The sequence below is a fragment of the Podarcis raffonei genome, chromosome 2 (genome assembly GCF_027172205.1).
Source record: "Podarcis raffonei isolate rPodRaf1 chromosome 2, rPodRaf1.pri, whole genome shotgun sequence".
Lineage (NCBI taxonomy): Eukaryota > Metazoa > Chordata > Lepidosauria > Squamata > Lacertidae > Podarcis > Podarcis raffonei.
The window spans coordinates 126,635,722-126,650,123 of NC_070603.1; the positions used below are offsets into that span (position 1 = coordinate 126,635,722).

General features: G+C 46.6%; 4 protein-coding genes across 4 annotated transcripts in view; 2 read left to right on the forward strand and 2 right to left on the reverse strand.

Moving 5' to 3' along the window:
* The window catches only part of LOC128409540 (zinc finger protein 883-like), a 346,762-nt gene that overhangs the window by 129,530 nt on the left and 202,830 nt on the right, over positions 1-14,402 (forward strand). The gene's annotated exons all lie outside the window — the stretch shown is intronic.
* LOC128409534 (zinc finger protein 345-like) overlaps positions 1-14,402 on the reverse strand; it is a 143,433-nt gene that overhangs the window by 72,099 nt on the left and 56,932 nt on the right. The gene's annotated exons all lie outside the window — the stretch shown is intronic.
* LOC128409528 (zinc finger protein 883-like) overlaps positions 1-14,402 on the forward strand; it is a 451,816-nt gene that overhangs the window by 8,443 nt on the left and 428,971 nt on the right. The gene's annotated exons all lie outside the window — the stretch shown is intronic.
* On the reverse strand, positions 3,895-10,925 carry LOC128409563 (zinc finger protein 664-like). The gene is made up of 2 exons (XM_053380155.1): positions 9,938-10,925; positions 3,895-4,365 (listed from the first exon to the last, which is right to left on the reverse strand). The coding sequence occupies exon 1, from the start codon at positions 10,836-10,838 to the stop codon at positions 10,344-10,346; it is 495 nt and encodes a 164-aa protein (XP_053236130.1). The 5' UTR covers positions 10,839-10,925; the 3' UTR covers positions 3,895-4,365; positions 9,938-10,343.

Sequence of the window (14,402 nt, forward strand, 5' to 3'; positions counted from 1 at the left end):
GTTTGTGGTCAACCAAGACTCCTAGATCCTTTTCACATGTACTGCTCTCAAGCCAGGTGTCCCCCATCTTGTATTTGTACCTCTCATTTTTTTTGCCCAAGTGCAATACTTTACATTTCTCCCTGTTAAAATTCATCTTGTTTGTTTTGGCCCAGTTCTCTAATCTGTCAAGGTCGTTTTGAAGTGTGATCCTGTCCTCTGGGGTGTTAGCCACCCCTCCCAGTTTGGTGTCATCTGCAAATTTGATCAGGATGCCCTTGAGTCCATCATCCAAGTCGTTGATAAAGATGTTGAATAAGACCGGGCCCAAGACAGGACCCTGGGGCACCCCACTAGTCACTCTTCTCCAGGATGAAGAGGAACCATTGATGAGCACCCTTTGGGTTCGGTCAGTCAGCCAGTTACAAATCCACTGAGTGGTAGCATAGTCAAGACCGCATTTTACCAGCTTCTTTAAAAGAATATCATGGGGCACCTTGTCAAATGCCTTGCTGAAATCAAGGTAGGCTATATCCACTGTGTTCCCTTCATCTACCAGGCTTGTAATTCTGTCAAAAAACGAGATCAGGTTAGTCTGACATGACTTATTTTTCAGAAATCCATGCTGACTATTGGTGATCACAGCATTCCTTTCTAGGTGCTCACAGACTGTTTGCTTAATGATCTGCTCCAGAATCTTCCCTGGTATTGATGTCAGACTGACTGGGTGATAATTATTTGGGTCCTCTCTTTTCCCCCTTTTTGAAAATAGGGGCAACATTTGCCCTCCTCCAGTCTGCCAGGACTTCGCCTGCTCTTCAGGAATTCTCAAAGATGACTGCCAGTGGTTCTGAAATCACATCTGCCAGTTCTTTTAATACTCTTGGATGCAGTTCGTCTGGCCCTGGAGACTTGAATACATCTAAACTAGCCAAGTATTCTTGTACTATCTCCCTAGTTATTCTGGGCTGTGTTTCCTCTGCTGAATCATTTGTTCCAAATTCTTCAGGTCGGGCATTGTTTTCTTTATCGGAGAAGACTGAGGCAAAGAAGGCATTGAGGAGTTCAGCCCTTTCTGTGTCCCCTGTTTGCATTTCACCATCTTCTCCTCTGAGTGACCCCACTGTTTCTTTGTTCATCCTTTTGCTACGAACATACCCATAAAAGCCTTTTTTGTTGCTTTTAACCTCTCTAGCAAGCCTGAGTTCATTCTGTGCTTTAGCTTTTCTGACTTTGTGTCTACACGTGCTGGCTATTTGTTTGAATTCCTCTTTGGTGGTTTCCCCCCTTTTCCATTTTTTGTACACATCCTTTTTTTAATCTTAACTCAGTTAAAAGTTCTTTAGATAGCCACCCTGGCTTCTTTAGGCACCTTCCATGTTTCCGTCTCATTGGTATTGCCTGAAGTTGTGCTTTTACTATCTCCCTCTTAACAAACTCCCAGCCATCATGAACTCCCTTTCCTTTTAGTATTACTGTCCATGGGATCTCACCCAGCACTTCCCTAAGTTTTATGAAGTCGGCTTTCTTAAAGTCAAGAAATTGAGTCCTAGTATGCTTGGCTGCTCCTTTCCGCTGTATAGTAAACTTCAGAAGAGCATGATCACTCGATTCTGGGCCTCTGATAACAAGGATTCTGGGCCTCTGATAACAAGTAGGCCACTGTGGACAGATCCTTAAATCTACAGGATGCATTGTGTTTTGGGTTTGTATGTATAACAGACAGATACAGAATTGCCCTCATTCAAGATGGCTGCGGGCCCTTCCTCCCGCTCCAAACATGGGAGGACCGGCTGCCCTGACCCAACATGGCCCCTGCCCTTTCTCCACAGTGGCTTCCCCTCGCGAGGCGATTGGGCAAGGGGGAGCACCCGGAAGTGGGTGGATTGAGCCAGCTGCCTGGTTACCCATGTGGGTTTGGGAGAGAGCAGTAGCCATGGAGGGAGGGAGGGGAGCAGGATAGGGGGCGCGGTAGGAGGCAGGAGACCCTTACAAGGGGTGGGGCTGGATGGTCTTTGGGGAGCATTTAGGATTCATTTGCAATGTTGCAGGTTCCATCAGGGCAGCTCCGGGGTTTCCATAACTTGTTGGCTTGGCGTTTTGCTACTTTCCTTGATAGTCTGACCCCACACATACAGACCTCCCTCTTTCTCTCCCCCCACCCAAAAAAATAAGTCCTCCAGAGATACTGGGAGGGCAAAGCCCCCCAAGCCGAAACAGAAGAGAGTGGTGCTTGGGATCCCAAGAATCCCCTGCAGAATGAGCCCCCCCCCCGGAATGGGTCCTGGCAGGAAGAAGTGGATATCAGGGGTATGAAGGAGGTGGGGGGGAGTAGGTCTGCATTGCAGGAGGGGCTAGATGTCCCTTGGGGGTCCCTTCCAATTCAGCCAGTCTGAAGTCTTGGAAAGGGGCTGAATCTTTGGGGAGTGGAGATACAACTTGCCCCCAACCTCCCCAATTCCACATCCGCCTGGTTCGCTCTTGGGCGTTTGCTGCGATCCCTGCCTTGCAGGGGGTTGGACTAGATGGCCCCTGGGGGCCCTTCTGACGCTGTGATTCTGTGATTTCTTCCGGAAAGTGGACCAATTTCCTGGCCCAGCCTTCATCCATCGTTCTCTGCTAATTTGACCTCCACCCCTATTATTCTGCCTTCCCCATCCCTGAATATTTGTTTGAAATCTAATTTGGGGTTAATATACAAAACCCCTTTTCTTGTTTTTTTATATGTTTTCCTGCAAATATATAATGTCCAATTTTTGTTTTAGCAAGATGTGTGTTATTTGGTTTCTTTTGGTTTTATTCTTAAGTCCATTTATGTTCCACAAGAGCACTTTTAGATCCATCCCAATGTCCTCTTTTTTGTCCCTTTACTCCTCTCCCTCCTCCTTCTACTTCTGTTTGTCATGTTTCCTCTAATTCTCCAAAGTTTTTTATTATTAACTTTTCATTAATATTTCTCCAATTGATACAATACCAAATCTTGCCACATTATAATACAAAAAATAAAACCATGTTCTGGCTGGCCAGGAGAATTTTTTTGTTTGTTTCTTGTTCCTACTTTTCTCTCTCTTATTTATTCCCAATATCATCCCAATCTTAATGCTGCATCTTATCTTGACAGCCACTGGTATGCAACTTTCATTGTATTTAACAGATCTATATGTAAATTAACATGCAATATGAACATTTTGCTCTTCTTGTTGTCCATCAATTGTTTTCCGTGCAGTCCCTCCTCAGACAGCCCTATTTCTTTCCACCGTCTTATCTTCCAGGACTCTGGGCTGTCTTCCAGCTTTCCTTTGTTTAGTTAAGATTAAGACACATGCAAGTTATTTTAATGAACTGATATTTTCCCAAACTGAAGAATCTTCTGTAAGAGACCACACCCTGGGATATATTTCACAGTTAATAATTGTTCGGTTCCTCTACAATCCAAGCTTGCTCCCCCTGGGGCCTAAGATCAAAGATTCATCTTCACTTTATAAATCCACATACGACAAAAGTCCATGCAAGCAGATGTGGTTTCCTGTGTGAAATATTCCCCAGTTGTAATCTGTCGGTTGTCTTCAGCCCCCTTTGAGAGGGACCCCTTTTTTCCTCATACGCCATCATTTGCGCCATTTTAGCATCCCCAGCCAAAAACATATTTAATCATGTCTTTGAACAAAGTCTCTCCATATCTTCAAACAAGCTGATACCTTGCCAATAATAATTAGAGCCCTCCACAAAGGACCGCGCCATTAAACATTATCTAGTTTTCACTTGCGTTCCATTTCATTAATTTACTCTTTCTACATGAGGCTTGCCATATCATGAAGTAGCTGGCAGTACTGCAGTGTTTCATTCTTTCATTGCACGGTGTGACATTGTGCCTTTAATTGCCTAATTACCTAATGTATTGTTGTGTGAGAACGGGAGCTATTTCTATATCTATCATCCTCCCCTCTGGTCCTTGCATCTGGCTTTTGCTGAAGGATACGGCTGCGTGAGTCAGCTCGTCGCTCTGTTGATTTATTATTTTCTTGATGCTGCATTCCAACCAGAGTCTGCTTCTGCTGTACTCTGCTACTACGGGCAAAGTTCCTCACCTTTCGGACAAGTGAGGGAGGGCGTTGGCCCAACAGCACTAAGTATAAAAAAAGATGAGACGCTCACCTCACATCTTCTGCAGCAGAGCGACAAAAGTCCTTTCAAAGTCTGAATGCAAATCATTGTTGAAAAACAGGAATGCTCCCGCTCATGGCGTTGGCATTGGAGAGTGTCCAATCAGTGCAATGATAAACACCCAGCGCCCCTGCCTCCACTGTAGTGAGCGGCAGATATCGGACGGCGTGCGGGTGAAGGCACGTGCGCCCCATCCCTGCGGGGTTCAACAGGGATAATTACCTGTGAGGACAATCAGAACTTACAGGGTTAAACAGTTCTGTGTGACGTCTCACATTCTGAGGCGTGGTTTGGTTCACATACGGGAATCTTTCTTTGTGTGAGTTTTCCTTTCGTTTTTGGCTGAGAGACGAAAGGATATCCGTTCTCTCGCCGGGCTGATTTATGATGTTTTTCTTCTCATTAAAGGCTTTTGGAGATTAGCAAGAAGCCTGCATTCAGTCTGATTTATTATCCACACACAAGGCAACACTTTCTACCGCTGCAGAACTCTGCTAAGGACTCTGCTAAGGGAGCTCAAGTTTTTCTATCGGCACAGGCATCCATCGGCGCAGCAGAAGCGTGCCGGGCGCCATCTTATCTCAGCAGGTTATGGAAGCTAGCCAAGCTTTGGAAGCTGTTGCCACGTCGTGCCTGTGTGTGTGGGAGAAGCCAGCTGGAGCTCCTGCCTAACGTTTGAGGCAGTGAAGCTTGCTGGGGAGGACCTCATCTTCAGGACCGGGTGCCAAGAGGAGCTGCCGTTACGTGAGTAGGCTCAGCCCCGGGGGAGAATATGGCAGATGGACAGGAGTCATTCTCAGTCCCCTTTGAAAAATTAAATGGGAGTAACTGGGAGGAGTGGTCAAGGAAGTTGAAGGCCTGGCCAAGGGTCAAGGGTCTGTGGGAGGCGATCCAAGGGCCCCCACAGCAAGCTGCAGCCGGAGCTGCAGCAGCGGTTGCTGCAGCTGCCCAAGCCTCACAGAGGAAAGAGCAAAAAGCCTTAGGAGCTATAGTGCTCAGTTTGGAGGGCTCACAGCTACCTTTGGTGGAGGTTCTTGAGGCTGCTCATGAGGCCTACCAGGCACTAGAGAGAGTGCACCACAGGACCACAGCTGGGGCAAAGATCCACACCACCAGAAGCTTGTTTGAGCTGAAGCTGCGTCCTGGTGATAGCATCAGACAGCATGTGACTAAGATGCTCTCTGTTTTCAACAAGCTGAGACTGTTGCAAGTCAACTTTACTGAGGAACTGAAAGTTTATATTTTGCTCAGCTCTTTGGACAAAAGTTATGACAATTTGTGTCTAACTTTGGAATCGATGAATCCAGTGGATCTTACGCTGCAGTATGTGATTGGTCGTTTGTGTGACGAGGAGGAACGCCGTCTCAGAGAGGGCCGAGCTGGCTCAGGGTGCCCTGCCGGTAGCATTGGGGGGGCCAAGCCAGCAGAAGGCACAGTTCAGGCTTTTCCCACTCGTCGTTGTTTTGTCTGCAGGTCTGTTGACCACCTGCGTCGGTCCTGTCCGAGGAGAGCCAGAGAGGCCGGGCAGGATGTTTCCAAGGTCACTTCCCATGGCAGCCAGCCAAGTCCTCGTGGCAGCCAGCCAGGTTTCCATGGCAGCCAGTCTAGGAGAGGAGGCCAGCGTGGGAATGCGAAGGGAGGACGTGACAGAGGAAGTGAGAAGGATGGTTCTTCTTATCACCTTGCTGCTGCCTCTATGGCAACGCTGAGGGACAACTCCAGTGAGGGCAGCATGCTGCGTTGGGTCATCGACTCAGGAGCCAGCCATCACCTGATGCCATTGCCATCTAGTGGTGAAATGTGGAACTGCAGGGCTGTTTCAACTGTGAAAACAGTCAGTCTTGCTGATGGCTCACAGAGACAATTAACCACTGTTGGCAATGTGTTTGTTTCTTTTTTACAGGCAGAGCTGGAGGTCTACATTGTGCCAGATATGAAATGTTGTCTTTTATCTGTATCTGCTCTTGTAAAGGAGGGTTATAAGGTTTGCTTTGAAAATGATGTCTGTTCTATTTCCAGGGGTGGGAAACTGTTACGAAAAAGGAGCAATGCAGAAGCGAGCTCCAGGTGGCTGGAATGCCAAACAGGATGTGAATGTTATGGGACTGTACCGTGGGAACAAGGGACAGTCTATTCTGTGCACTGAGCACCGGATGTTAGCTCAGAGTGTCACATGACCCTGTACTGGAAGTACATGGGAGGAGTTATTCTCTCTCTGCTGTTGGTGATGAGAGAGTACAGACACGATTTCTCTGTACTGCTGGAAAGACAGGAATAAAGGCATGTAAATACATTTCTGTCTGTCTCTTTCCCCTCCCTGGGAATGGGAGGGGTGAAGTGGTGTGTTCTTCTTCACGTTGAGAAGGATCGCCGATTCAGACCTCCCCTGGTCTTGCCGGGAGTCGCTGACAGGGAGGTCAACAAGGATTCAAGCCGGGCACCTGGAGGGTGGCCAATTCCTCTGACTTTACTGGCTTGAATCAACTGGTCAATGTTGCATGTCAGAACAACCTCTTTGTTCTGGAGACACCTCTGGAGGGTAAGGGGGACGCTGAGACAGCACAGGCGCAGTGTGCTAACGTTCCCACACATGATTCGTGTGCTCATTTGTGGCACAGGAGAACGTCACACAGCTGTTGGAAATATATCCAGAAGTTGCCAGAATGCACTGAGGGTTGCAAGATGAAACCATGTGGTAAATTCTTGGATTGTAGGGCATGCAAAAGAGAAAAGATAAAAAGGTGCAGTTATCCCAGATCTGAGAGGGTAACCACAAGGCCTTTTGAGCTTGTGCATACAGACCTTTGTGGACCCATGCCAGTGCCGAGTATGGGCGGAGCCAGGTATGCGCTCACGCTGACAGATGATTTTTCGAGGAACGGTTGGATTTTCTTGCTGAAACGGAAAAGCGAGGCAGCGCAACTGATCAAAGACTGGGTTGCGGTGGTGGAACTACAGTTTTCCACCAAGGTGCAGAGCTTTCAGAGCGACCGAGGCGGAGAGTTCACCGGGTCTGCTCTGCAGAGTTTCTTCTGCCAGAAGGGGATAAGTCACAGGTTGACGGTTGCCTTTTCTCCTCAGGAGAATGGCGTAGCGGAACGCAGGTACCAAACGCTAGCTGAAGCAGCTGACGCTCTACTGTTTGATTCTGGTTTGCCTCGGAGCTTTTGGGCCGAAGCTTGGAAAGCTGCCAGCTTCACTTTGAACAGGTCCTATAGCTCTGTTGTAGGAGACACGCCCTATTTTCTGCTGCACCGGAAGAAGCCCAAGGTGCATTTCTTCCGTGTGTTTGGTTGCGAAGCCTGGGTGCTTGTGCCAAAGGCTCAACGCAAGAAAGGTGACCCGAGGTCCCGGAAAATGATCTTTTGTGGGTACAAGCCTGGGACAAAAGGGGGGAGGTTTGCCTATCCAGAAGGCGATCAATCCAGGATTCTAGTCAGCAGAAGTGCTGAGTTCTGTGAGCAGAGTGGTTGGTCAAGGATCCATGCGAATCCTGACGTTCTCTCAGAGAGTCTGTCTGATTTTGCTGAGAAGGGAGAGTTAGAAGCTGAACTTCTTGATGAGGACCAGGTCTCTGACCAGGGTCAAGAACAGGGAGGGGCATCTCCACAGGTTGTGTTAAAAGAAAGCCCCAAAGTGAGCCTTCGTCTCCCGTTAGTCAAGTGCAGAAGGCCAGAAGACGCAATAAGTCAGAGGGGGAGTTTTCTGATGTCAGAGACACACTTGCTGGCCCCAGTGGGTCAGAGGGAGCACCTGAGACAGTGCTCAGAAGTTCCACATGCACTACAAAGGAGGTACCACCTGAGAGGTTTGAGGTCACCAGCGTGTGGGTTGGTTTAGCGCAGTGCGAACCAGAGTTTTGAGGAGGTTCAACAGTTGCCTGAAGCAGAAGCCAGGAAGTGGCAAGAGGCAATGGGAAAGGAGTTGAACTCAATGAGGTCCTTAGGTGTGTTCAACACCACAAAGCTGCCAGAGGGCAAGCAGGCCATGAGCTGTCGTTGGGTTTACAGGATTTAAGCCCACAGCGTCTGGAGAACCACAGTACAAGGCAAGGCTTGTAGCCAGAGGGTTCATGCAGAGAAGGGGGCTGCATTACACCGAGGTGTATGCTCCTACGTCCCGGAGTGAGATTCTGCGCGTGCTTTTAGCAGTAGCTGCTCAAAGAGGGCATCAAATGCACCACTTTGATGTGGATGTGGCTTATTTGAACTCGGATCTGAAGGAGGATCTGTACATGCTACCTCCTCCAGGGTTTGAGGGCAATGAGCCAGGTGTTGTGTGGAAGCTGCACAAGTCAATTTATGGTTTGAAACAGTCAGCCAGAAATTGGAACATGTGCCTGAATGAAGCTCTGGAAAGTTTGGGTTTCCGGAAGAGTCTTGCAGACAGTTGCCTGTACCTAAAGGGGTCAGGAGAGACACAGGAAGCGATTCTGGTGTTTGTAGATGATATTCTGTACGTGGCACAGACAGGTAGACAGGTGCAAGGTTTTGCCAAAGAGCTTGGTAAGAAGTTTAAGCTCAAAAACCTTGGTCCCGTTCAGGTTTATCTAGGCGTTAGGATAGACAGGTCTGAAAACGGAAGTTTCTTGCTCAGTCAGAAAGGCAAGATTGAACAGTTGCTTGAGAAGTTCCAGATGTCTGACTGTGCAGGGGTCAGAACGCCCATGGAGACCAACTTCGTGAAGGACAGTCAGCTTGGGGAGCCTTCTGAGTTCCAAAACCCTGAGGTGTTTCAGTCAGCGCTAGGGAGTCTGTTATCTCTCTCAGTGGAGCAGACCAGACATAGCATTTGCTGTGAATCTGCTCAGCAGGGAGGCTACAAAGCCCAGTGTGAATGCCTGGCAAGGCATCAAGAGAGTGTTGAGGTATTTGCAGGATACCAGAGTTTTGCCTCATGTTGTCGGCTGAAGGTGACGCACGGCTTACATGCTGGAGTGACAGCAATTGGGCATCTCTTGGAGACAGGAAGTCTGTGTCTGGGCTGGTGGTAAAGTTTGGGGAATCCCTGGTTGGTTGGAAGTCCCAGAAGCAAAGTCTTATTGCACTTTCTTCCACTGAGGCTGAGTTCAGTGCGTTGTCGGATTTGTGCAGGGGGTTGGACTTCTACCGGTGCTTGATCCAAGAGATCTGTGGGGATTGTTACTTGCCCATAACTGTTTGGGGAGACAATCAACCTTGTCTTAGGTTGGCAGAATCTGGACAGTTCAAGTCCAGAACCAAGCATTTGGACATACGTTTCCAGAATGTATGTCAGAGTGTCCAAGCAGGTTGGATACGGCTCAAGTATTGTTCGAGCCGGGAGAACCTAGCTGATGGGTTTACTAAACCCTTGACCTTCCAGTGACATGGGGAGTTCTGTGAAGGGTTGTGTTTGGGGTGAGTTATACTCACAGTTTCCCTCAGGATGCGAGACGAGAGGGGGTGTGAGGAGAATCAGAACTTACAGGGTTAAACAGTTCTGTGTGACGTCTCACATTCTGAGGCGTGGTTTGGTTCACATATGGGAATCTTTCTTTGTGTGTGAGTTTTCCTTTCATTTTTGGCTGAGAGACGAAAGGATGTCCGCTCTCTCGCCGGGCTGATTTATGATGTTTTTCTTCTCCTTAAAGGCTGTTGGAGATTAGCAAGAAGCCTGCATTCAGTCTGATTTATTATCCACACACAAGGCAACACTTTCTACCGCTGCAGAACTCTGCTAAGGACTCTGCTAAGAGAGCTCAAGTTTTTCTATCGGCACAGGCATCCATCGGCGCAGCAGAAGCGTGCCGGGCGCCATCTTATCTCAGCATTACCCCCAGATTCACCTTGTTTAATTGCATGACTGGGGTCCGGTGTCCTGGGAAAGCAGCCAAACGCCATAGGCCATCACACCGGAAATCTTCTCCAAAGTCTTTTTTATATTTTCCCTCTGATAGTAAGAGCTGACAGTGAAAAGGAACTCTCTCTGAAGGGGGAGGGCCTTCATTGGGGAGTTTTAAGAAGTTGGATGGCCACCTGTCATGGATGCTTGAAATGAGACTTCTGGAAGGGGTTGGACTAGATTCTGAATCTATACTTCTATACTTCACCCTGGTGTGAGATCTTAAATTTACTTTTTAACAAGTGAAATTTTATACACATTCCATGTGCTGATATGCTTTCAACCCCGTATGAATTATTTGGTGGGCCATGAATGAATCTTTTCCCACATTCCAAACACTAAGATGTTTTCTCTCTTGTATGGATTCTTTGATGGGAAGTGAGAGAGTAGCTCTGACTGAAGCTCTTTCCACATTCTAAGCAATGATAGGGTTTCTCCCCTGTATGAATTCTTTGATGGGAAGTGAGTTCACCACTCAGCCGAAAGCTCTTTCCACACTCCAAGCACTGATAGGGTTTGTCCCCTGTATGAATTATTTGATGAGAAGTGAGAGCACCACTCAAACGAAAGCTCTTTCCACACTCCAAGCACTGATAGGGTTTCTCCACTGTATGAATTCTTTGGTGGGAAGTGAGAGCACCACTCAAACGAAAGCTCTTTCCACATTTGAAGCACTGATAGGGTTTCTCCCCTGTATGAATTCTTTGATGGGAAGTGAGATTGGCGCTTTGACTGAAGCGTTTCCCACATTTGAGGCACTGATAGGGTTTCTCCCCTGTATGAATTCTTTGACGAGAAGTGAGAGACCACTCTGACGAAAGCTCTTTCCACATTCGAAGCACTGATAGGGTTTCTCCTCTGTATGAATTCTTTGATGGGAAGTGAGATCACCACTCAGCCGAAAGCTCTTTCCACATTCCAAGTACTGATAGGGTTTCTCCCCTGTATGAATTCTTTGATGAGAAGTGAGAGCACCACTCAAACGAAAGCTCTTTCCACATTCCAAGCACTGATAGGGTTTCTCCCCTGTATGAATTCTTTGGTGGGAAGTGAGTTCACCACTCACACAAAAGCTCTTTCCACATTCCAAGCACTGATACAATTTCTCTCCACTGTGACTTCTTTCGTGTAAAGTGAGGCTGTCCCTCCAAACGAAGCTCTTTCCTTGATGGGAGTTCGACTGGGAGCTCTGACCAATGTTCTCTCCACACTCTGAATACTTATATGACTTCACCGCTATGTGGATTCTCTTGTGCTCCCCCTTGTTCTTCCCTTCCAATTTAGCACCATCTGCAATGAAGAGAGAAGATAATTAGAGCCTCAGGAAGAAATGGAGCTAAAGTTTATTGGCAAAGTTAATGAATGCTTGTGATAGAGGAAGAACTGAATGGAGTTAGATGTGAGGCCTTACTATAGTTTTCACTTCCTTAGTTGGCTGGTATTAACTGAGATATTGCTTGGCATTTATCTGGACTAGATTTTGTTTGGCTCAATCATGGAATCCACTCCATCTCCAAGGTCAGTCATCTCTTTAGTCAATCAAATGCAAACAGAAGCAAAAACAACAAACCTGACAGAAGTTACTTCAACTTCCCTAAAAACTCTGAAGCTCTGGGTGAAAAATATTGCAGAGGTATAAATGCGATTTATGAGAAGCAGCAAGCTAGTCTAATAATTAATAGTGTCAAGACAGAATGCTCTCCAGTGGAGAAGGGCACCAGAGAAGGATGTCCTCTCTCTCCTTTATTTTTTATACTGACATTAGAAATATTGTTGTCGGAAATAAGGAAAGACAAAGAGATCATAGGCATAACATTGGGAAAAGAGGTTTATAAGATCAGGGCCTTTGCAGATGATATTTTGTTAACAACAGAAGAACCAGAAGCAAGTATCGCTAAAGCAAGAAAGCTAATATATGATTTTGGCAAGGTGTCTGGCTTTAAAATGAATATGGAAAGGACAAAACTTATGGTAAAAAATATGCAAGAACAAGAGCAAAAAGAAATTCAGGAAAAGGTTGGCTTACAGATTGTTAAGAATGCAAAATATTTGGGTATAGATCTAACTATGAAGAATATCAATCTGTAAAAAAATAATTATGAGAACGTTTGGAAAGGAATAAGGAAAGATTTTGAAACCTGGAGTAGATTAAAGTTATCATTTACAAGTCATATATTAAGAGGTGCATTATATAAAGTTTGGAACAAATATGGATTACCCCTGGAACCAGAGACACCTTGGTGGATATCACCACTGGAGGCATATGCTATCAAAAAATGGAGTACAGGAACAAATTGGCCAACAAATAGACAATTATTGGAAAAGGAACAGGGGAAACTCAGATTCAAGTCCTATGAAGACATACGGCAATACGAAGTTGACAGATGGTAGTGTATACAACTTAGAAGTATACTCAACTCGGATCAAAAGAATGGATTTGCAAAAGAGGATTCAAAATTTAACAGCACAGTGATACAGAATAAAAAGATATTGTTATCCAAAACAGATAATCTCTTATTGGACTGGGAATTGATGGGGGGGAAAGTGAAAGAAACAATGAGTAAATGGTCTCAGGATCTCGGACATACTATCTGTCTAGAGCAATGGGAGAAACTCTGGCGAGAGGGTAGATTTACTGCCTCATATACAATTAAAGAACATTTTGTAAAGATGTTCTATAGGTTGTCCTTAACGCCAGTTAAGCTGGCAAAGATAATCAAATTGAAATCCAACCTCTGTTGGAGATGTGGTGTGTAGTGATCAGATGGGATTGCTATGAGGAATTATAAGAAATATAGAGCAAGCCATCTGTGTCAGCAATGAAAGCATTGTGTTGACTGGGTTTAAACTATTTTGATATGATTCTTGATCAATACACACCTCTGCATCCCTGTTCCATCTCTCTTGCTTCACAAGTCACGTACACTTTCAGTTGTCGCCAGGCAGGCTTCCTGGGTCAAGCTTCTTTGATGTAGCTTTTCTTATATATTAATCTTTGGATGTTAATCTTAGGGCCAGGAAACAGGTTTCACATTAAGGTGATAATGGTCACTGTCCTCCTGGCCATTCTCCTTATCATGTGTACTGATTGTTTATGACCTCTGGGGTTGCTGAATGCACTCCTTTGTAGTTCTCAATTCATTTACCCAAAAGTATGCATGCCTAACTAGTGTTTATAGTTTAACTTGTCCCCACGTGGGTTTGTTGAAATGCTCAGAATAAATCTGATTGGTTCTTTCGAACACTCTGTAAAAGTTCTTTTGTGAATAAAATGACCTGGGCCGAGGGGGCGAGAGACACAGACGGACACAGAGAGAGACTATTATACGCACCCTGGTTCAAGTCTCTGTGTGTATTCTTATTAATCAGAGTTCAATCCTTCCTTTACTTTGGGAATGCCTCAGTGGTGGAGAAATAGGAACAACAATACATATGTGGTGGAGGTGTGAGGGGGGGAAAAGAATTTTTCTATATGCAAGTACTATGAGGAGAATCAGAACTTACAGGGTTAAACAGTTCTGTGTGACGTCCCACATTCTGAGGTGTGGTTTTGTTCACATACGGGAATCTTTATTTGTGTGCGAGTTACTTTCGTTTTTAGCTGACAAGCCGAGGAGATGTCCGCTCGATCTCCGGGTTGATTTATCATGTTTTTCTGTACAATGATTAAAGACTTCTTAGATGAGCAAGAAGCCTGCTGTCAGCGCTGCCCAAGGTCCCAGCTCACACAAGACCAACGCTGCTTCTTACTCAAGTTTAAAAGTCTTTATTGAAGTTCAGTCTCATTTCCAGACGCGCAGCGCGCAACGCTACATCTATTCATCAGACCGTAGAAGTCCCATCTGAATCTCCTCCCCCCTGACACCAGCTTAAGATTCTAGCCTTACTCCACCTCTTCCTCTGTTCCTTCTTTCTCTGGGTCCTTCTGCTAGTCGGAGTCTCAGCCCTCCGAGATTCTTCTGACGCTGATTCTCCCGACTCCTCCCCCCCCTCTTTCGGGCTTTAGGACCTGGCTCCCAATCCGGGTTTTCTGCTGTCCCGCGCTCCTCCACATTTGAACTTGGCGCGCGCGCGCAGCCTCCCACTTTCCTTCTGACCGTTACACTTGTGTCACTGCTCCCCCTTTCGGGGAGGCTAGCTGGACCTGGCCTTCCCTCCGTCTCCCCACTCCCCGATGGAGGAGAAGCTGGTCCTGACTCACGTGACTCTTCCCCCCCACTGTGCTCTGGTGGGGGAACTGGCCCTACTTCTCCGCTACTCCTTTGGGACTCCCCTCTGGTTCCTTGTTTATGGATCGTCCCCTCTGGGATTCGCCTCGCCCTTACCATAGGCGCCCCCTCCTGGGAATCTTCTGATTCGCTGGAGAAACTCATGGAATCTCTCGGTCCACTGTCATA